The sequence below is a fragment of the Gallus gallus genome, chromosome 17, assembly GCF_016699485.2.
Source record: "Gallus gallus isolate bGalGal1 chromosome 17, bGalGal1.mat.broiler.GRCg7b, whole genome shotgun sequence".
Taxonomy (NCBI): Eukaryota; Metazoa; Chordata; class Aves; order Galliformes; family Phasianidae; genus Gallus; species Gallus gallus.
The window spans coordinates 2104431-2125266 of record NC_052548.1 but is presented as its reverse complement, the minus strand read 5'-3'; the positions used below and the strand labels follow the sequence as shown (position 1 = coordinate 2125266).

Genomic DNA, 20836 nt, shown 5'->3' with positions numbered 1-20836 from the left:
GCGCGGCGGACCCATAACAGCGCTTGGGGGGCATCAGCCCCGATCTGGGGCCTGTGCTGAGGCGGGGGGGGGTGGAAGGGAACGGCCCCTCTCCGCCCCCGCCGCGCCGCTGCCCAGGCTGCGCCCCAGGCCGGGGTCGCGGGGCCGGGCCGAGGAGCGCCGCTCCGCCCCCTAGCGTTTCCGGTTTCGTCCCCAGCGCTTCCGGTTCCGGCCCCGGCACTTCCGGCCCCGCCCACCGGCTCAGGCCCGCCCCGCCGCCGCGTCCTCCCTCAGCCAGCGCAGCAGCTGCGGCGTGAAGTACGTGATGATGGTGTCGGCCCCTGCGGGGAGGAGAGCGGATGGGAGGCAGGGGCCGCGGCGGGGGCTCGAGGCAGCCTGGCCCCGCGCCCTCCCGCTTCTCACCTGCACGCCGGAAGGCGGCCATGGCTTCCATGACCGCGGCCTTCAGGCTGAAGGCGCCTGCCTGCGCCCCGTGCCACAGCATGGCGAACTCTCCCGAGACGTGGTACACGGCCAGCGGGTGCGTGGGGTGCTGCAGGCAACGGCAGGGGTCAGCGGGACAGCGGGGCATCGTCTGTCCACCCCGGGGACTGAAGCTCTTCAGCTGTGCAGCGTCCCCTTCTCCCCACCGGTTTTGGAACGGTGCCATGGCTGTCCCCAACCCACACTCCTCCACTGGGGAGGCACCACCCGGTGCCCTCAGCCGGGCCTTACCCGCTCCTTGGCATCCCGCACAAGGTCCAGGTAGGGCATCCCAGGCTTCACCATCAGCATGTCTGCACCCTCACGCACGTCCCTGTCCTGCAGGGAGAATGCACACAATCCCTGCAGCTCACAACTGATGGATGTTTCCACAGAATTTCTGACCCAGTGATTACTTTCCCAGGAGTCCGGGACACAGAAGGGGCCCCCGACAGCCACAGGAGCCCACAGCCAGGCCTGGTACCTCATCCCTTGTCCCCACACTCCAAGCCACAGTGGGGAATGGAATGCCCAGCTCCTTATACATATTCTTCAAGCTCTGTGGTGAGCTGATGGTCGTTGAGGTTCTGACTTGTGCAGGGCAAGGGTCCTTGGCCATCTTAAATGGATGAGTTTTTTGGTTCCCACAAAACCAAAGGGCCTGGCTGGACTTACCACAGCTCGCAGTGCCAGGCCGCGGGCACCTGGGGGCAGCTGGTAGCAGCGCCGATCTCCGAAGGCAGGTTTGGATTGTGCAGCGTCCCTGGGAACAAGCAGGGCGCAGGGATCAGTGCCTTCAGTGTGAGGCCAGGCCAGTACAGTGGCCAGACCTGCTCCCCCTTCCTCCCCATCTGACTCAGGATGGGGAGCAGCCCCAGCAAGCGACAGCTGCGCCTCTGCACCCACAGTCCTCCCCAAGCCCATAGGGTTGGGGTGAAGCTGATTCAAATATTCTCCTTTTGCTTCTGGGTCCCTCATGAGCTCTATTGGGGTCCAGGCCCGCGCCTTTCTTGGGATGAGCTCTACCTGCTGGGTGAGCCAAGGCTCATCCCAAAATACACTCTCTGGCGCAGCGCTGGCTCTCTTGCTGCTCCAGCAAATATGGGCTGTTCCCGTCTCTGTAGAACCTCACCTGAAGGGTCCATAGAAGCATGAAGCAAACTTGGCACTGTAGCTCATCACTGAGACCTGCAGAGGAGAGTGGGGCTGTGAGGGCTGGAGCTCTTTGCTGCATCCCAGCTCGGTGGTAGGAATTCCCTCCTACGGTTGGTTTATATTCTGTCCTGTTCCTCTGTCCCCTGCCAGAGGCCTGGCACTTCACTGGCCCCAAGGGTCTGGCCAAGAACCTTCCCTTCCTCCATGCACTAGGACAGGAAAATGCCTGCAGCATGTCCTGAGCTATATGGAGGTTTGCTTCTTCCATTCTGTGCCCAGGCTACTTCAAAGTGCAGCCACCCTGTTGGGGTTGCTCCCACGGCACACAGGTTTCATGCTCACCTTGTTGCCCATGTCGTTGGAGATCAGAGCCTTCTTTATGGCTGCAATGCGCCCATCCATCATATCCGAGGGGGCAACAATGTGGCAGCCTGCAGGGGAAGGCCAGAGATAACAAGCCCAACGCTCTAACTGCCTGCAGGAGGAGGTGACCCTAGGCATCTCCTTCATAGGGCTGAAGGAGGTGTCTGGAGTCCCTGCAGCTCCTCCAGGGTTGGCAGGTGGATGCTTCCCCAGCTCAGTGGAAGCCCTCCCACTGGAGCCAGGCACGGTTTGTTTTTGGGCTGGCTATTAAGTGAGAGGGGGCAGGCAAAGTGACAAGAGCCACGTGTGGTTGCTGCTGCTAGGCACTGCTCACCTGCTTGGGCATAAGCCAGTGCCACTTCTGCTAGCCGCTGGCAACTGGCCTCATTCTGGATGGTGCCATCTTCCCGCAGGATGCCTGGAAGAAAAAATTAGTCAGGCAAGGAGCAGGACCGTGAGGTGATGGTCTCAATCCTTGGAATTCTGTAACAAGCTATAGAGATGCTCAGAGTAACAGTGGGGAAGGTGTTAGAGCTGGATAAAGAGGGGCTGAGCAGGAGACTAACAATGCAGTGCCCACAGGCAGGACTTGACATGTGAGTGCTCCAGGAAAAGGATGACAGTGATGTGGGGCCCAGATGGGTGCTCAGGCAGACTCAGGGATAGGGAGTGGGTTCTTGATCCACTTGTATCTCCCACCCTGACTGCAAAACTCAGGTCATCCAAGCTCAACACAGTGCTGGGAAGTCTTGAGGCAGGTGCTGGCCAGGTCCCACTGGCACCCAGAAGTCCACACGAGAAAACAGAAACCCACAGGGGCTCCTGGTAAGAGGAAGGTGCCTGAAAAGCACCCCAGTCCCTCATGCTGCGTGCTCACCGCAGTGCCCATGGGAGGTGTAAGGACACAGGCAGACATCACAGGCAATGAGCAGCTGTGGGAATGTGGAGCAGATCTTCCTGATGGCCTGGATGGCAGGTGTGTCTTCTGCATCTGCAGCAGAGCCTCTCTCATCCTGCAAGAAGAGAAATTCCTGAGCACACAGAGCTCAAGGCCTCCCACCAGCTCCTTCGTGGCTGCAGGTCAACCCAGGGAATGTTCTTGAGCTATGAGACCTCATACTGCAGAGTGGTGTGATCACCAGTGGTGGAAAAAGATGACAGAGTAGTGACACTGAAACGAGCGCAGATCTTGGGGCCTCCCTGCAAAAACTCCCAGTGCAAGACTGGGTCAGGAGGAGCAGCACAGATGTGCTCTTCTCAAGCTTCTGTGCTGCTCTCTGTAACGCAGAGCTCTCTGTCTCATCTCACTACTCATACAGAGAAACAGCAGAGGCACCCAGAGCTACTGGGAGCGTTCTGGGTATTGCTGCAGTTTCCAAACTCCATCCTACTCTGTGGAATGGGCTGCCACAACCCCAAACTGCCTCTGTTGTACTCCAGCCCCACAGTGCTCCCCCACACCTCTGCGGCCCCCTGCCACCACCTGCTCATGCACACTGACCTTGGGGACCTTGCTGGGCACCCCGAAGATGAGCACACACTTCAGACCATCCTCAACAAGGGGCTGCAGCATCCCCTCCAGCTTGTTGACTCCGTACCTGAGAAAAAAAGTGAAGGTGAAGGTGTGCTGCCAGGCACTCAGACCTGCCCTAGGGGGTGAGCTGGACAGGAGCCATGCTGAAGGCTGACTTAGAGACCCTGCATCACTGCCACAAGGCAGAGGGGGCTGCTCACGTACAGGGGCAGGGATGCTCAGCAGCATACAGCAACCACTTGGACCAGCAGCCCCTTCTGCTCTGGGACTGGCATCTTTTTGATCCAGCAAATATACCGTGAGTACACCCAGTGCCAGCACACAGCCCTCTGACCTGAACAGTGCACCCAGCTGCTGGCCAGGCCTTGCCTGCTGGGCCACTCAGGGATGGACCCAAGTTAATTATTAAAGTTGGATGCTAGTGCACACCAAGCAGAAGTAGGAGATACAGGGGAGGTGCTGCTGGAAGGAACAATCCAGGTCCTTATCTGGGGCTACAGCACAGTTATCTACCAGGCAGGGACAGAGCAGGGAGCCTTGTGCTGTCTCTGCTCTGAAAGGATGAACGTGCCCTGCCCTTGGATCCCTTATCTCAGCTTTCCTGTTGCAGCCCTGAGCAAGCCAGGCTTGGGCTCAGCACAGCGTGCAGGGTGCTGGGCACTGTGACTGGGATGGCACAGAGTGCAGGCTCTGCTGTACAGACTCTGCTTGCACAATCATGGCTGAGTGCCCAGGGCCAGCAGATCAGGTGCTGGGAGCAATAAGGTCCTGTGTGACTTGACCAAGCTACCAGGAGCCCCTCCCATGCTGACCCACCTCCCACTGCCCAACAACAATAGCTGATGTGGAAAACCTGCCCAACACACCCTGCCCCTGGGAACATCCCACTCTGGCCTCTGTCCAAACCTTGCAAACATAGCAGGAGCTGCCCATTCTGCAAGGCTGAATGCAGGTCAGGAGTCCACATCCAGCTGCTCTTGGCCTCCCTGTTCTCTTCCAGCTTCTCTGTGTGCCCAATGGGACCCTGGCACCACCCAGCACCCCCATTTTGCTTTCCTTCCCTGCTTTGAGCAGAGGGATGTTCCCACCCTACTTGATGCTGCAGGGATCCCCAGGGCAGGGAATATGTACAACAATACAGGAGTGTTGCCCCTGTCCTGTGCTCATCTCCGGCTGCAAGGCAGCTCCTGGCTGGCTCTGGCCCTTACCTGGCCTGTCCAGGGAGGCTGGCAATCGGCTCCACCGCATCAGGGCTGTCACTGCAGAGGGCACACGGGACAGAGATGTGAGCACTTGGTGTGAGAAGGAAGATTGTAGATGGGCTGTGCCCAGAGAACCCAGCCCCTGCCCCACACTTGTCCACAGGGAATCTTTTGGGGAGTCTCAACCTCTCTGACTGCTCAGGGTGTCCATGCCTCTAATGCTATGCCCAGCCAACCCGAGCTTGGTCTGTCCCCCGTCCAGAGCACCAGGGCTCACTCACGTGACAAAGATGGGGTAGATAAGGTTGGAGGCATTGAAGGTGGTGGCTGTGCACTGCCACGAGCGCAGCACGGGGTGGAAATAGCCACTGTGAAGGAGCGAATCTGCCTGCATCTTGGGAATGCAAAAAGAGACCCTGAAACAGGAAAAAGAAAAAAAAAAAAAAAAGCAGGAGGTCAGGGGCTGGGTGCCACTGAAGTACTTTTACTGCTTTATGTCTAGATCAAACCCTTCTTGCCCCAGTGGATACCAGCCTGAGACTAACAGGCTTCAGTGCAGGAATTGAGCCCTGCTCACTGGGAGCTGCTGCTGCTGCTCAACTGGTGACTGTGAGATGGGGAAAAGAAAACGTGATGGCCCCGTGTGCTGCTCTGCTTGGACATGTGTGAGCTGCAGTGAATTCCCCAGGGCATTTGCTTCCCAGGCTGCGGGGATGAAGCAGGAGCTTCCGCCCCACAACCCAGTAAATGCCATTCCTCCTCTGCTAACATCAGCCTGCAGGCTGCACACCGCCCTGCACAGCCACAGGACTTGCCTGTAACAGTAATTGTTTTCTCCACACCTTACTAATAATCTTGTGACTGGGTAATTCACATGTGCATTTCACAACAAACCTCTGCCTTACCCAAGCCATGCTCCCTTTGCCCACAGCACACCCGGGGTGTCAGCACCTGGCTGGCCTCCCCAGCACTAAACCTCAGTGCTCCTCCACCCTCTCTGCAGGACACACCAACCTCACTCTGCTCACCAGGACTGCAGCCCAGGAACGGCATCCCACACCGGCACTCACCACACGGCTCAGCAGCAGAACTGGGCAGGAGATGGCTCCATTCCTCTGGGAAACTTTAATTGGAGGTGTTCCTATGTTTTACACTGGGAGAAGCTCAAAGACCCTTCAAATATCCCACTGTGGAGCCAAATTATCCATCTGCACCAGACTCTCCCACTTGAACCAAGCTGTTTGCATTCCTGACTTGGGGATGGAGCGACCTCTCACTTACTTACATACAATTACATACATAAAAGGACTATAAAGGCACCGTGATGGTGCTCACGCACAGTGCGGAACAGCTGGCAGCACGCAGGCAGTGTCCTGGCACTGCAGGAAGGACACCCAGCCCAGGGTCGCTGCCGCTCCGTGCCCACACGGCAGAGCCCTCGGGAGGCCAGCAGTGCCCAGGCACAGCTCCAGGCAGCACAACAAAGGGCTCAGTGAGCGCAGCACACCTCGAGAATCCAGAAAATGCTCCAAGCGCCGATCCCACGGAGGGGGACGGGTGGGAGCAGAGGCAGCAGCTGCCGCTGCACTGTCAGGGGCAGATATCAGCCACAGCCCGCGCTGGAGAAGTGGGGAGGGCTTGTCCAGAGGAGATAACAGCACTGCAGGGGACCCCCGCCCCTGGGCCCCCCACAGGGGAAGCTGCCATCAGCCGAGCTGAGCGCTGACACTGCTCAAAGGGCAGCAAGAAGGGGCTGGGGGCAAGAAGCCCAGAGCTGAAGAGGAAAGCTGAGCTCACAGTTGACACAATGGAGCTACACTAACGAGTGCAGGTTAATTAGCAGTCAGTAACAAAGGACAACGTGTTCAGAAGGATTTTATCTTCCAAATAGGATCTGGAATGGGTGTGCTCAAAGATGCTGTGGGAGCACATGCAATGACAGCACAGGAACGACAGCACAGTTTGCAGCACTCACTGCTCTGTGACTTCCCCATGTTCTCTTCCCTTTGGCCCTAAAACCAGGCACTGCTGCAGTCCTCGGGGGCAGAGCCAGGCAGAGCTGTGTGCCTCAGCACCAGGTTCTGGCACCGCACGCCGGGTGGTTGGTGTCTGTGGCTGGCCTTGCCACGATGGCCAATGCATGAACACCACAGCAGTTGGCAGAGACCCACAGGGATCACTGAATCCAAACCCCAACGCCACGGCTGGGAGCAGCGTCCCGGCGCACCCCGAGCTCTGGCAGCCTGGGGCCGTACCCACCGCCTTCTGGGGCAGAGCCTTTCCTCAGCCCCCGCCTGACCCACCCCGGCACAGCTCCACGCCGTTACAGAACCCCCAGGGCTCCGTCCTGGAGCTGCTCCCCAGCGTCCGTCCCCACTCTGCGCACAGTCCCGTCCCCAGGGCACAACCCGGCACTGTTACGCTCCCTGCGGTCGGTGTCTGCCCGACCCTCCATTCGTCACGATCTCTCCCCAAGGGCTCTCTGCCCTTGAGGAAGCCCGGGGCTCCGCACGCCCCGAGACCCTTCCGAGTGCCTTCCCCCCCCGGCGGTGCTGCAGGAGGCGGCGGGAGCGCCGAGCCCGTGGGTGACCGAGCCCCCGTGGCCTCCAGCTCCGCCGCAACGGGCCGGGCCGTGCGGGCACCTTCCGACCCCGGAGCGCTGCGTGCCGACCCCGGGCACGGTGGGCCGCCGCTCCGTGCGTGCAGCACCGCCCGAATTCACAACAGCGACTCCGCAACACTGAGCGAACCCCGCTCAGACCCCCCCAAAACCCCGCGCTCACCTGCCGCCGCTTCCCGCCGCGAGAGCCCAGCGAGATTTGCATAGCCCCGCCCGCTGATTTGCATAGTGACGCCCCTCGGCTCCTCGCAGACGAGGCGCGAAGTCTCGCGCGGCGGAGAGCGGGAAATTGCTGGCGCGCGCATGTCTTGGCGCGCTCCCGGTGGCGGGACGGCCCCCCACAACAGGGCTGGCGGGGGCTGTTTCGGGCAGTGCGTTCCGAGCCCCGCGCCCGCCCCGCACACAGGGCCGTGGCTGCTTCTTACTGCGTGCTCGGACATGCGCTTAAACCACTGAAAGCAGCTCGTTTATTAACAATGGAGATCAAAGAGTCAAGTTCTGTAAAGAATCTAGCTTTTATTTAAATACTGGTCCCTGCCGGAATACACACACCCCATATACATACTAGAAATCTTAAAAAAAAAAAAAAAATAGAATAAAACGCCCAAACCTAGAAGGACAACTATTTTTGTACTTGAGATCTTGGGAAGACATCACCAAAGCAGTCCTTTCATCCGCCACTGCCTACAGACAGCAGAAAGCAGACAGCAGAAAATCTGTGTGGGTTCAGTTCTTTTCGGGGGCTGAGCGTCTGTGAAGGAGTCACTGTGCCATGCAAACGGCAAAGGAAGGGCAGCTCTGCATCAGCTTTGCAGAACACAAAAGGATGCACTGCTCCTCCAAGTGCTCGTGTTTATACTGCACATCAGCCAAGCTGATGGATTTGCTCATACATTTCTAACATTTTCCTCCCATTTCCTTTACCAGACCCCAGTTAAGTCTAAATGTTAGGTTTATAAGTCTTGGAAAACATCAGTCAAAAAACAAAGCACTGTGTCCAAAAAATAAGCTTATTCTAACAGGTAATCTTTCAGCTGGTTTGACCCCATCTTTCTCACAGAGGTTATTTAAAGAGCACAGGTTTGAAGCTGGCATTCCTACACAGGACTATGCTGTCCTCCCTGCATCCCTGGAGCCTGTAGCACCACAAGGAAGGCCACGCACCTTGAGTGACTTAAAAAGTAATTCAGAAAACAACCCAACCCAAAAGCCACCACTACACTTGCAGCACACTTGCAGCAATCACCAACCTGTCTGCAGGAACTGCAGCTCCGCAGAGGAGGGAAAGGAGCTGAGACCATCAGAGCCACCGCTGCTCACTGCTGAGCTGCAGCACACGTCCCACTTGACGCAGCCTTCTGTTGTTCCTCAAACACAACTTTTCAGTTAGCTTTGCTTCAGGTTTTTCATAAAAATCCCTCTTTGTCTCTGAGGGCTTAAAAGACACAAAATAAGCACTTGTGGTAATTGGTTTACTTTGTAAGTGCTGTGAAGTATTTTTTTTTTTTTTTTTTTAATTCTGGTTCATTTAGGGGAGGAATTCAGTTCAGGGGATCATTGGCCCTTGTACAGGTGTGCTGCATACAGCTGCTGAGGCTGAAAGACAGTATCACTGTGAAAGAGCAGGAAAGAGAAGGCACGGCCAGAATGCAAGAAAATGAAGGAAAAAACATCACTTGGATAAAAAGCTGAAACAATCAGCTTCTAAGGCTCTTAACATCATCATGTAGACTCTAAACCCCAAAGGGTTAATGAGCCAGGATTCAGATCTTCGCTTGGTTTAATGAGCTTATTCAAAAGTTCTTTCAGGTTCTCCAGGTCAGCTTCTGTACTGAGCCATCTGACATTTCTCTTTTTTCCCTTTGTTTCAGAGTCAATCCAGCATAAAAATACCAGCCCCATTACTGTCTGTTCAGCACCTGGGGAAGCTGCCAAGTCCCCTGCGTGCAGGGAGGAGGTGAGGCACCCATGAGAAACGCTTTAGCCAAGTCCTTTATGTACATGCTAAAGCCAAAGAGAGATTCCAGAAGAACAGTACAGAGCTCTACTGGAAACCAGAGGGGACACAGCAAGATTTCTTTACAACATTTATATCCACAGTAACAAAAATCCAACCCTGTATGTCCCATTGGCAAGCTCAGTTGTCCACCTCTTCCTCATCGTTTTGCTCTTCTTCCTCCATCCTTTCATCGTCGTCATCGTTATCATCTTCTCGGCTCTTATCTTGTTCCTCTGAGTCTGCCTTCTTGTCTTTATCTTTTCTCGCTTCTTTCTTTCCCTTCTGTTCACGTCTGTAAACTAAAAAGAAAAGAACAGTGAAAAACTGCAGGCCAGTGTTTCCACCACATGAACATTACAGCAGCTGGGGCCCAGTGTCCACTTGCTGAACTCATAATAACAACTCTCCCTACTATCAGAGCTGTGCTGACCAGCCCCATCCGTGAGAAATCAGGTGAAGTTTCAGCAGAAAAATGCTGAAAAGGACACAGGATTTCATATTTGCAGGCAACACCTATGGCTTTCTTTAGATAAACATAATAGGGGATTGATATCAGGTAAGACTTTCTCAGTTCTCATCAGTCGTGAAATGTTATCCCAGCCCCGTTAAGGTGCACATTATTAATCTCCATGCAAACTGCAGTGTAGGATGCCGGGCAAAGAAAAAGAGAAACAAGACAGGCAAGTAAGTGTTGCCTGTCTGACGTTCAAAGAAAATAGAACTTGGTGCTATTGAAGCTCCCTCAATAGGATCTGAGGACAGTACCTTCCAGGGATTCTTTCAAAGGTGCTATAAATCGCTGAAACTCCATTTCCTCCATGGCAGAGAGAACATCACCAGCATTCAGCGTTTTCCTCTTCCCCTTCATGGCAAAGTTATTTGCACTGGTCAAAAACAAGGAGGAGAGAGGTAATTGATAACTGCCATCGATTTACGCTTGTTCATTACAGTTCTTAACATGTCCAGAGGAGGGCCACAAAAATGCACCAAGCGATGGAACACCTCCCTGTGAGGACAGGCTGAGAGCTGAGGCTGTACAGCCTGGAGAAGAGAAGGCTGTGGGGAGAGCTGAGAGCGGCCTGTCAGTATCTAAAGGGCTGTGAGAAGGAAGGGGACAGACTCTTCAGCAGGGTCTGTTTGATAGCACAAGGGGAAATGGTTTCCAACTAAAAGAGGGGAGATTTGCACTGGGTATAAGGAAGAAGTTTTTTGCAATAAGGGCAGTGAGGCACTGTACAGGTTGCCCAGAGAGGTGATGGTGCCCCATCCCTGCAGACAATGCCAGGGGTGGAGCTCTGAGACTGATGGAGCTGTGGGTGTCCCCGTGCATTGCAGAGTTGCACTCCATGACCTTTAAATATCCCTTCCAACTCAAATAATTCTATGACAAATTAAAAGGAGAGTAATAGCCTAAATGTTCAGTGTTTGTTAATCATTTACTATAATACTTTAAGATGCCTTCCTGTCCTCACTGGCTGTTTGTGTTTTCACCTAGCTGCATTGCTTTCCCACATCATTAGTTTTCCGATTGCCTGGGTCTTTTCTACAAATAACTCTAGGGAAGGAGATGGCCTGAACACTGGCTACAAGGCAGTAATTCCACAAACCCAATACCAGAGAAGCAACTTCTGCAAAGTATATTCTGGGCAAACACACCCCCATGTTCCCAGCCACCCCAAAGATGTTACTGTGCCCTCTGTCACCAGCTCCAGGGCTGCATGGTGAGCTTTCAAAGCCAGCCAAGGGTTCTTGCCTTATGCCAACCTGTAAAAGGCAATCCAAACCCAACCACTGCAGTCTGCAGGACTAGGGTACAATGTGATTGTGTTGTTTACTCAAACCGACAATGCCAAAATATACTGTATGGTAACTGTTGAGTCACGGCCTGCACCACTGATTGAGCACCTGGGGAAAGGACCCCGTCAGCCCTGGGAGCACAGGTGAAAGCAATTCAGCTGTGAGACAGGAAGGGGTGGAGCCTGGCTGCACCTCTCTTAGACCCCCATTTAAGGGCTGACTGCCACTAGAGAAGGATCTCTTCCTGGAGATCTCTCTTTGGGGAAGCTCTTGTAAACCTGGAATCTTCTGATATGGGTGAGCAATCTTCTTCCTTCATAGCACCTGTCTACTGTGCCAGTCCTTTTGTCGTTACACCTTTGTTGTAATGCCTTTCCCACTGTCCAATTGCTATGCATACCCAGGAACGGATTTCCAGGCTAGCTAGCAGAGAGGTGTGTTATGAACATCAGTTACTGGTGATGTGACACAACAAATTCTTACCATGACGTTGCATAGAGCACAAACACACTTGCTGCTCGAGATATTGCGCTCCGAGCTTCTTTGGAGATGTTCACCCCATCAGGCAGCTAGAAAGCAAATACAAACTTGTTAGCTGCTGCTGTCAGTGGCTCAGAGTTGCCCTGTGCACGTATCAGTTCTGCTCTGGCATTCACAGAGCCCAGCACAGCTCTCACGTGAGGCGTTTCGGGCAGCGGAACCCCGCGCCGAAGATCTCTGAGGGAGAGCGAGGCCTCTGTCTGCGCGCCCAGCCCCGCGGCCCGGCACCCACCGCCTCTTTGATGATGCGGGTGATGACGGCGTTGGGCAGGTTGAGGTCCTCCGGTCTCTCCGCCATCCTGAGCCTCCCGCACACTACAGGCGGTGCTCTCGCGACCCAACCCGGCCGCACCGCGTCCCGCGCCGCGCAGCCCCGTCCCACAATGCACCGCGCCGCTCCTTCCCGCCCTGCCCCGCGGCCGCCGTTGCCTGGAGACGGGGAGACGGTGGGCGGGAAACGGGAGGGGGGCGCTATGGCGGTGGGAGGTGTGTGTGTGTGGGGAGAGCTGAGGGGAGGGATGCGGGGAGGGGCGGCATTCCTTTATTCCTCACTGTACATACCGGGCAACTTGACAAGCAACACACGCATGTGCAGTACCTCAGCATGTTCCCTTTTCTACCATAAATATGTGCTAATGTCCCTTTGGATGCTCAGTGGTATCAAGAGGGGTTGAGTGCCCACCTGCTGCTTCCCCATTTTTCACCCCCAGCTTCGTCACTGAAGCCTTTGTCCCACTGCCATCCACCGCTCCCCAGTTCTGGAGATTCCCTTTGCTTGTTAGGTCATAGTGAGCTGCTTTTTAATTACAATATATGTGGAACCTGAGGAAAACGTCCTTACACATTTTGAGGCTGAAGATAAAGGCATTCTATTATGTTCCCAGTGCAGAATTATTGAGGAAAACAAGACTATTCACCCACTAAGGCTAAAAGTTTTAGGACTACAGCTTATGGATTCATTTTGCTAAACTAATATATTGATTACTAATCTCTATTGCTAAAGAAACCAACCTATATCACCTGTGAGGGGAGGGCTGTGGGGGGGGGGGGGGGGGGGGTTCATGTATGGTGGTGGGTGGGTGTGAGGGGTGTGAAGGGCAGGGAGCAGTTGGGGCAGGTTGGAGGAGCCCTGAGGCAGAGGTGTCTGTGGGGAAGGTGGCTGTGTTGTCTCTATTTTTGGATTCTTGCCTCTCCCTGTAGTGCTGTGTGGGTGTTGGAGTGTGCACAGGGGCACCCACTGCTGGGTTTTGCTGTGCCAGGAGTAGCAGGGAGCCTGGAGGAGGAGAAACTGCTGTGCTGTTGCCTGAGCCTGCCCACGGTGCAGGTGATGGGCAATGCAGAGTGAGGCCACGCTGCCCTACAGACCCCAGCCCCACAGCTATCATTCCTAGACTTTGATTAAATGTACAAGGTTGTCTCTCTTTGCATGACCCAATGAGGTAACTAAGTAAACTCAGAGTGCAGGAAGGTAGAAGGTTAATCTGGTACTGTGCTGGGGTGATACCTGAAGCTGGGAGCAATAACTGACAGTGCAGGTTTTCCTACAGCGTGCGTTTTCCAGCAGCAGGAGCAGCACTGGGGACAGTGCATGGGCAGTTCTGAGACATGTTTATAGGTAAAGTTATAGCTTGTATTGGACATAATAATGTGTTGGGGATAGTGCACAGCATTTTGGATACGCAAAGGTCAGACCCGGAGGAAGGCCTGCGTGCGTGACAGCACTGATTACTTTTCCACTTACAGTAATTGTATTAATAAAAGCCTACCACTGCTCATACAATCCACGTCTCTCAAGTCTTTTTTCTAGCGCACTTCAATGTATTCTTCTGTTAACAATTCTTTTGCGGGGTCATTCAGTGGCTCTCAGGGGTGAAGTGCTGTAGCAGGTGTTGCATTACTTTTTAATGAAATAATGACCGATTGTAACTGGTCCATTTGTAACTGTAACACACGGTGCTAATGCCTGCTTCTGGGCCAGCTGTCAACTTGCTGCTGTTAGCAAAGCCATCAGAAGTCGATTTCTGTTTTGCCAGAAGGCGAGGTTGTTTCCTATATGCCTAACTTAAGAACAAAGCAAGGCAAAGTCGTGCTATTGTGCAGTGGTGAGGATAGGCTGGAGTAGAAGCAGAGACGATGCTGGCCCAGAACCAGAGTCAGACAAAGCTCCCATGCTCCCAAATAAAGGCCAGGGAGTAATGCCAGGCTGTCAGCCTGTCATGGCCTAGGATGGGTATACTGGAGGACAATCTGTGATCTGATTCATCTACAGTTTTGTATTGTTTATTTAATACTGTATGTTTCCTATAGCCTCTTTATTTCCCCCCCTTAATTAATTTGCACAAATGCTCTCTTCTGTATGATACCATCTTCCTGCTCTCCCTGCTGCAGTGGTTGCCAGAATGGTGTCTGCAGATGTGAGCCACTGAGGTGTAGGTGCTCAGATTCCACTGTGATTTTTTTCCCTCATTTATATGCATAAAACCTTTCTCACTGATAACTTCCTTCCACCTGAGGACCTCTGCTGGCTTTAGTTATCTCTTTGTAGATGAGGTTTGAATACTGGTACCTGGAATGCGATCTGCACATAAAAAAATAAGTTATCAGTGATTTCTTGTTTCCTTAACTAGAAAATAGTACAGCAATGGAGCTGCTGTGTGAATTAAAAACTCCAGAGTTTTTAATTACCAGATCCTCAGCGTTATATTTGCTAGTTATAAACTTATATTTGCTTTCATCTTAGACTAACTTACAGCACTGAAAACTGTGAGCATCTTCCCCAGCCAGTGCTTGAGGAGATAGACCAGATGTTCCAAAAAGCACCAAACTGCTTCTGCTGCACCCTCCCTTCTAAGTTGTAAGAAAGCTCAGAAGAAAATACTGTTGTCAGGTGAACTACTCTGAACACCTACCTGTAAGCTTGTGGTAAGGCTGGGCAGGTGGGCTCGTTTTTTTCCAGAATTTCATGGAAATACTTCCTTTATGGTCCTGCTGCAGTGGGCACAGAGCTTGCCAAGTGCTTTTTGTATTGAGCAGAAGACACTGTTAGCATCAGTGGTGTTGAATCTTGCTTAACTTCCATGAAAATGATACTTCAGTATCATCATGACAAAATAGGTGATAACAGTACAAACTATTCTTGAGTAGAGCCATCGCTGCGGAATATCTATGTTGTTTCTGTCATTCCTGAAGCTCTGTTATGATGGATGGGATACAAGCAGGGAGGAAATGCGGGTCCTACAGTAATGAGATTGTTAGCTCAATAATTTAACCTCTTCCTCCCCTCAGAGTTGAGGGGAAACATGCCAGAAAGTGGTTCACATATACACTGAGGTTCTGATCTGCAAAACCTTCACTGTGCACAGAGAACAACCCTATTGGTTCTGCTGGGAACTCTCTGAGGTTGCAAGATTAAATGTAGGTGTAAGGACTCTATTAGTCCCTGAGCCTGCAAATAGTTACCTGTATTCCCAACCCCTGCAGGCTTGAAAGCCATTTCACACCTCTTCTTCCACATCAGTACTAGCAGGGTGAACCCTAAGCTGCTTTTCAGAGCAAGTTAGGAGTGAGCACAAGTCAGGGAGGGCTGCAAAGTGCTCAGTGCCAGAGTTGAGGGCACGTCCTGTTGGCTTTATTAGTGCTGGTTAAAAAACAGGAAGAGAGTGAATGTTCACAGAGCTGAAAGCAGGACACAGCTCAAATCAGAGACACTTCAGTGATACGGGATGTTGTTACAGGCGCCTGTTTTCACTAACATAAGTTTGTTTTAGAGACTATTCCTGGCTGCTCTGTGTGCTTTATTTATTTTGTATTTTTGAAAGCAAAGAAGATAGCATTGTTTTTCTTCCCCCCCTAAAAAAAAAGATATCTTCTAAATTGCTAAGTATTGTTAAGTTTTTATCCTGAAACTTAATTCTTATGTCTGGAATCATTCCTTTTTTCCCATCTCCTAGAGAACAGATAGCCACTGCAAGGAGTCGGGTTCCCAGCTCAGCACACTAGCATGCAGATGTCTCTTGTCCAATTATCTCCTGACCTCAGGTCTGGTGAGGTTAAATTATCTCTGATGAAGGTCTTCAAATTCAGTCGTTTCGTCTTTAAGATATCTTACTGGGATCCTCTTTCACCATAAACTAATTCAGTGGATTTGACTATGAAGAATTGCCATCCAAAAATTCTACTGATTGAGTGCATGTTCCTGTCTGCCCAAAGGAAGACACTTGGACAAATTATGTGTATGGGTTAAGGAGCTATTTTCAGCTGCGTGTACCAATTATTACGTTAATGCTAACTTTGTTAATTCACTTTGGAAAGCTAATTCACTTTTCTTTTGAAAAGGAAACCTGTAGGGTAACCTCTGATTTGCCTTTCGTAGTGTTTGCCTGCATTTGTTTCACTATGAATCTTGCTTCTGTTTGTGTTGCAGCTCAGAAAGACCTATTTTTCCAGGGCTGAACTCTGCAGCAGGGTCAGACATTATCTCACCTGGACAGATGAACTGGATGATCTTTTACAGCATTGGAAAGGTGAATGCTTTCAGCTTGGGGAGGAAGAACATCTTGCTGACTACAGAGAATGGAACTGTCACAAAACGAAGTATGTAATAATCAGGCTATGCTCTGCTAATTGATTTAGAATGCAAATTACACTATAGAAGTGTCTTAAGGTGGCCACATTAGGGCTGAACTAATGGCATGCCACCACCTACATGGGACCTGTTTTGGTGACAGTGAGCTGTTGGACCTGCTTGGCTGTGACATATGCCTTCATCCCTAGGGCTTGGTTTTCAGGCCAGTTTAAGCAGATCTTAATCTTCACTTCTCTGAAAGAGAATTCCTGGTTGAGTGCTTCTGCTGTTTGCTTAAATCAGCTCTGGAGTAGGTGGTTAGGGTGGGCTGATCCAGCTAAGTTTAGCCTGCTGAAAATACAGAAGTTTTCAGGTGGATCAGTGTACTGTGCCCATCAGAAACACAGTGCTAAGCCATGCAGACCTTTTTCTGACCCAGTGTTCTGCTTTTAAATTCTTAACATTTTGGTACCTGTTCCCATGGTTGGACAGAAACTGGGAGTCACAATGGGGGAAGAAAAAGGCAGATGGCCTTTCAGCAGCAGTCTACAATTAAATTAGTTTAATCCGAAAATGAAAGGGTAGGAAAATTTGTTTATGTGCCTCAGTACATTTTGCTTTGTGTTTGTGTGAAGTGGAAGTGGGGTTTTTGCCAGGTGTTGAAGCAGATCTCTGCCAACAAAAGGGAACTCACCCTTCCCCACTGTGCCATTTCTGGTATTTGATCTCTACCTCCTCTGCAAACCCTGGCCAATCCAGTTTGCTGTGCCATAAATAGTTCAGTTTCTGCTGGATTAGTGAGCTCAACTGACCTGCTGATAGGCTGGGCTGTGCCAGCTGTGGTGGGGCAGCAGAAAGTGGTGCCTGGGTGCATGGGGTCAGCTCAGCCATTTGGTGTAAACGTGGCTTCAAACTGCACACAGCTCAGCTCAGGTGACAGGCAATAACTTTTTAAGCTTGTTCAACTTAATGCTTTGCTCCATGTGATGCCCTCGCAGAAGGGAAAACCTGTCTCGGGTTTCAGACTGGAAAAGGAGTTAGTGGTCAACCAGCTCCTCACTGGCATTTTCCAGGGAAACTGCTGCTCTTGCTGCAGGGGTGGTGCTGGGTTATAATGATGCCCCAGCTACATCCTCTGCTATGTGTTTGCCATAGACCCTAAACAATCCCACTGCTGGGAAGTGCTGAGGTTTTGTGTCTGCCCTCAATGGCAGACTTTGCTAATCCCAGAAATAGCCTTTCTGTTCCTAAAAATCTGTTTCCTGGGAAGGCAGGTAATTTTTCCCAATGTGATTTAGCTCCTTGAGTTTCAAAGCCAGCTTTAACCTTAGAGGTTTTCTGCGTGCCTGTGGTACCCTTTAGCCTGACATAGCTGCCTAAGCACGTGTTTGGATTTGAATATCCAGCCAAAGGCAGGTCCCAGTGCTGGCAAACTGAAATTTGTGACAGAGAACTGTGTTAAATTTTAAAAGAAAGTCATTAACTCCCAAGCCAAGCAGCTGAGTGTGCAGTTTGCTGGAAACTCTGATAGAAAAGCAGGTGAAGGTCAGTCTCCAGGGGTTTGAATGTTAGGAGGGAAGTTGGAAGGAGTTGCTAATGTGCTGTTGGGAGCCTGTAGGGAGTGGAGCCACAGCATTCATCACAGCTACCACCTTTTCCCTGTGCACATTCTTGACTTCCAAGTGCTGAAGACCTGCCCTCTTTGGACATTTCCATGCTTTTTCCTCCCCCTTCTTTTACAGTTGTACCAAGCAGCTGAATCGCAGCTTGTGCGCAGGACGTGGGTGCTTGGACGTTGCTGGAGCAAGGAACAGTTCTGTGCCAGAGCCATGGAGCAGCAGGGAGAGTCAGGGCTGGCATGTGAGTGCTTGGGTGATTCCTCACTGAGTTTGTAGTGCTGCTGTCTGCTGGGTGAAGCATGAATCACGACCACGCAGGTTCCAGAACCTGGGGACAGGGGACTGTCCCACAAATGCTTTGCAGAGTACTGGAGATGCTCGGCTCCTTGTGGAATTGCATTTGTGGGATGGCAGATCATGGGCTCTCTGCACCTTGTGCTGCAGAATGAAGTAGGCATGAGCCTGCGGGATTTGAAGAGTGAGGACTGATTTTTGCAGCCAATGAACTTCAGTCCTGTGGGTATGTGGGACTCCCATGGCCCTGGACCTCGTGAGTAGGGGTGGGTAAAACTATGTCTAATAGCATTCTTTTACCCAATTCTGTGAGAGTGGCTACTTTAGAGAAATTGTGCTGTTCTTTTATTGCCCTGTTTGTCTTTTCTTTTGCCTCTTAAAAGCACTTTGCAATGACAGCATGGAGAGGAGAGGCTTTGTGTGAGCCATGGGAAACTCCTAGGAGACAGCGAGGTTTTGGAGATGTCTTGTACTGTATGTGCAGTGGTGTGCAGGGAGAGCTGTAGGGTTGGCAGCTGGAGAGGAGCAACATAAGCCACAATCTCCATGCTGCTGTGGGGATGTGCAATGAAGGGGGCAGGGTTGGGCCAACACGTGCTCTGCTTGCATTAATAGGGATGAGACTGAGGACACATGGGATTGCAGAGTAGATATGCCTTTTTGGGACTGCTTGGTGTTGTGTGTCCTAAGTGTTAGGATATCTTGTGCTGATTGCTGATAGATGGGATACTGTGTGCTGAAACACAATTCTAGGCTGGATTAATATTATTTTTTTCACCAGAGGCTAGTAAATTTGTTGGGATAAGCCCTTAATTTTGTTGGGTGGCAGATGGATATCGACTGGGAACATCAGCAAATGGGTTGGTTCAGCCGAACAAAATGAGGGGAAGTGTTTTTGATAAGCCAGGAGGGAAGAATACTTGGCAGTGCTTGCTTCCCCTATAAATTGTTCTGTACCCCCAGGCAGTGCCTGTTCCACCTGCTGGCTGGTTCCTGATCACCCAGCACAGTGCTCTGATACCACTTCCTTGTGATCTGGTGTGTGGTGCCCCAGTATTGATAAGGCTTCAGAGGCACCCAGCATGTGATAGGTGCTGAGGATGATGGCAGTCCTTCAGCCCTCCTGTCCAGGGGGTAACGGCAGCTCTGGCTGTGACCTTTTGACAGCAGCTTGTTTTCTGGGGACCTCAGTCTGTGATCTTGCTGTTAGACACTGCTGTAAGCTGGGTTTTGAGCCTTAAGGACGCTTGCCTTGCATCGCCTGGGGCTGGGATGATGAGTACCTCCTGTTGCAGTGCTGCATAGCATCAGTACACCTGACAAAGTTCCTCTCCCAGGTCCTTCTTCAGTGCTACCTGTGAGGGCTGAAAGGGTTCATCCCCTCCCCAGCTCCGTGGGCAGGACTTACTGCATCCAGGGCTCTGGCACACGAGCAAGCATGGCTGGGTAGTGGTGAACAGAACACCTGCAGTTTCCAGCTGGGATGAGTTCTGGTGTTGGTGAGCTCGGATGAAGCTGAAGGAACAGCAAAGCTGTTTATCTGCAAGGAACAGGACATGCCATGGGGATGTGTTTCTAAATGCTGGGATGTGGGAGGCAAGACAAGCATGGTGTCTGGGGGACAAAGCAGGGTACACAGGATACCACAGAGTGATGTTCTCTGTGTTCCAGGTGTGTGCCCTGACCTGCCTGTTTCTTTTCTCTCTGGCAGGCACAAGGCAGAGTTCTTGGATGTGGGGGCTGACGAAGGTACAAAGCAGGGCAGTGCGAGCCTGCTGGCAGAGCCAGGGAGCAGCGCTGGGCAGAAGGAGGAAGATCAGTCCTTCACAGGTGAAGGGGAAAGGTAAGGGATGGGGCCGAGGGGGACAGCAGGTGGGCTTGGTCCTGAACAGGAGAGTGGGCTGGGTTGCCAGCATCCTGAACTCTGCAGGATTCTGTTGTCTGCTGTGGTGGGCAGAGCTGGCTGCAACCCCATCTCCTGTTGCCCACCTCAGAGGCGCTTGTAGGCTGACCTCTGCCACCCTGAGATATCAGTCCCCAAGGGCTCCTGCATGGCTCCGTGAGCTGTGCTCACCTCCAGGTGTCTCTGCTTTTTTTTTTTTTTTTTCCTGTCACTTCTGAGCTGATAAAAAGTGGCCAAACATTGAAAGGGGGCACAAGACAGGGAAGTGTGTGCTGTTTTGCCCTGCTGCTGGAAATGGTCTCTGGGGCACTCTGCAGTCCGTGTGTGTTGAAAGAGAAATGATTCTTTCAGTTACTTCGTATTTTTTCTCACTTTCTATGTCTCTGGTGAGCTACTGCACAGTGCATGGAGCTGCTGGATGCACTGCCAGCTCCCAGGGCTCCATTCATTGTTATGAGCACATAACCCTGTCCTGCTGCCCCTTCCCTCTGTAATCCCCAGAAATGAACTCTCCTGCAGCCCTTCCCCTCCTATGTTATTTGTACAAATCGCTGTGAATGTTTCTCTTGCTCTGGTGCCCCAGCAGCTGAGTGCATACTAACAAACCTGGCGGTACAGCAGAGAACAAGAGGCAGCATTGGCTGTGGGGCGGGCAGAGCGCTGCTGGGTGCAGCGGGCTTGGGCCTGTTTGCCCAGACAGGTGCGGCCTCCATTCAAATCCGTAGGGCCAATGGGAGCTGCGATGTTCAAACGCAGCGGTTGGAGCGCGTCCCTGTGAAACGCC

At 52.2% G+C, this 20836-nt stretch overlaps 2 protein-coding genes across 2 annotated transcripts; both read right to left on the bottom strand.

Annotated features, from left to right (window-relative positions):
• Positions 1 to 178: 178 nt before the first annotated feature.
• Positions 179 to 7540, bottom strand: ALAD (aminolevulinate dehydratase). Its single transcript, NM_001291406.3, has 12 exons — positions 7500 to 7540; positions 4998 to 5132; positions 4723 to 4773; positions 3482 to 3578; positions 2858 to 2993; positions 2315 to 2398; positions 1960 to 2048; positions 1595 to 1650; positions 1138 to 1225; positions 715 to 801; positions 403 to 532; positions 179 to 320 (listed from the first exon to the last, which is right to left on the bottom strand). The coding sequence occupies exons 2-12, from the start codon at positions 5108 to 5110 to the stop codon at positions 241 to 243; spliced, it is 1011 nt and encodes a 336-aa protein (NP_001278335.1). The 5' UTR covers positions 5111 to 5132; positions 7500 to 7540; the 3' UTR covers positions 179 to 240.
• Positions 7541 to 7835: 295 nt separating this feature from the next.
• POLE3 (DNA polymerase epsilon 3, accessory subunit) lies at positions 7836 to 12057 on the bottom strand. The gene is made up of 4 exons (NM_001025354.4): positions 11905 to 12057; positions 11616 to 11701; positions 10101 to 10219; positions 7836 to 9634 (listed from the first exon to the last, which is right to left on the bottom strand). The coding sequence occupies exons 1-4, from the start codon at positions 11968 to 11970 to the stop codon at positions 9474 to 9476; spliced, it is 432 nt and encodes a 143-aa protein (NP_001020525.2). The 5' UTR covers positions 11971 to 12057; the 3' UTR covers positions 7836 to 9473.
• Between the last annotated feature and the right edge of the window lie 8779 nt (positions 12058 to 20836).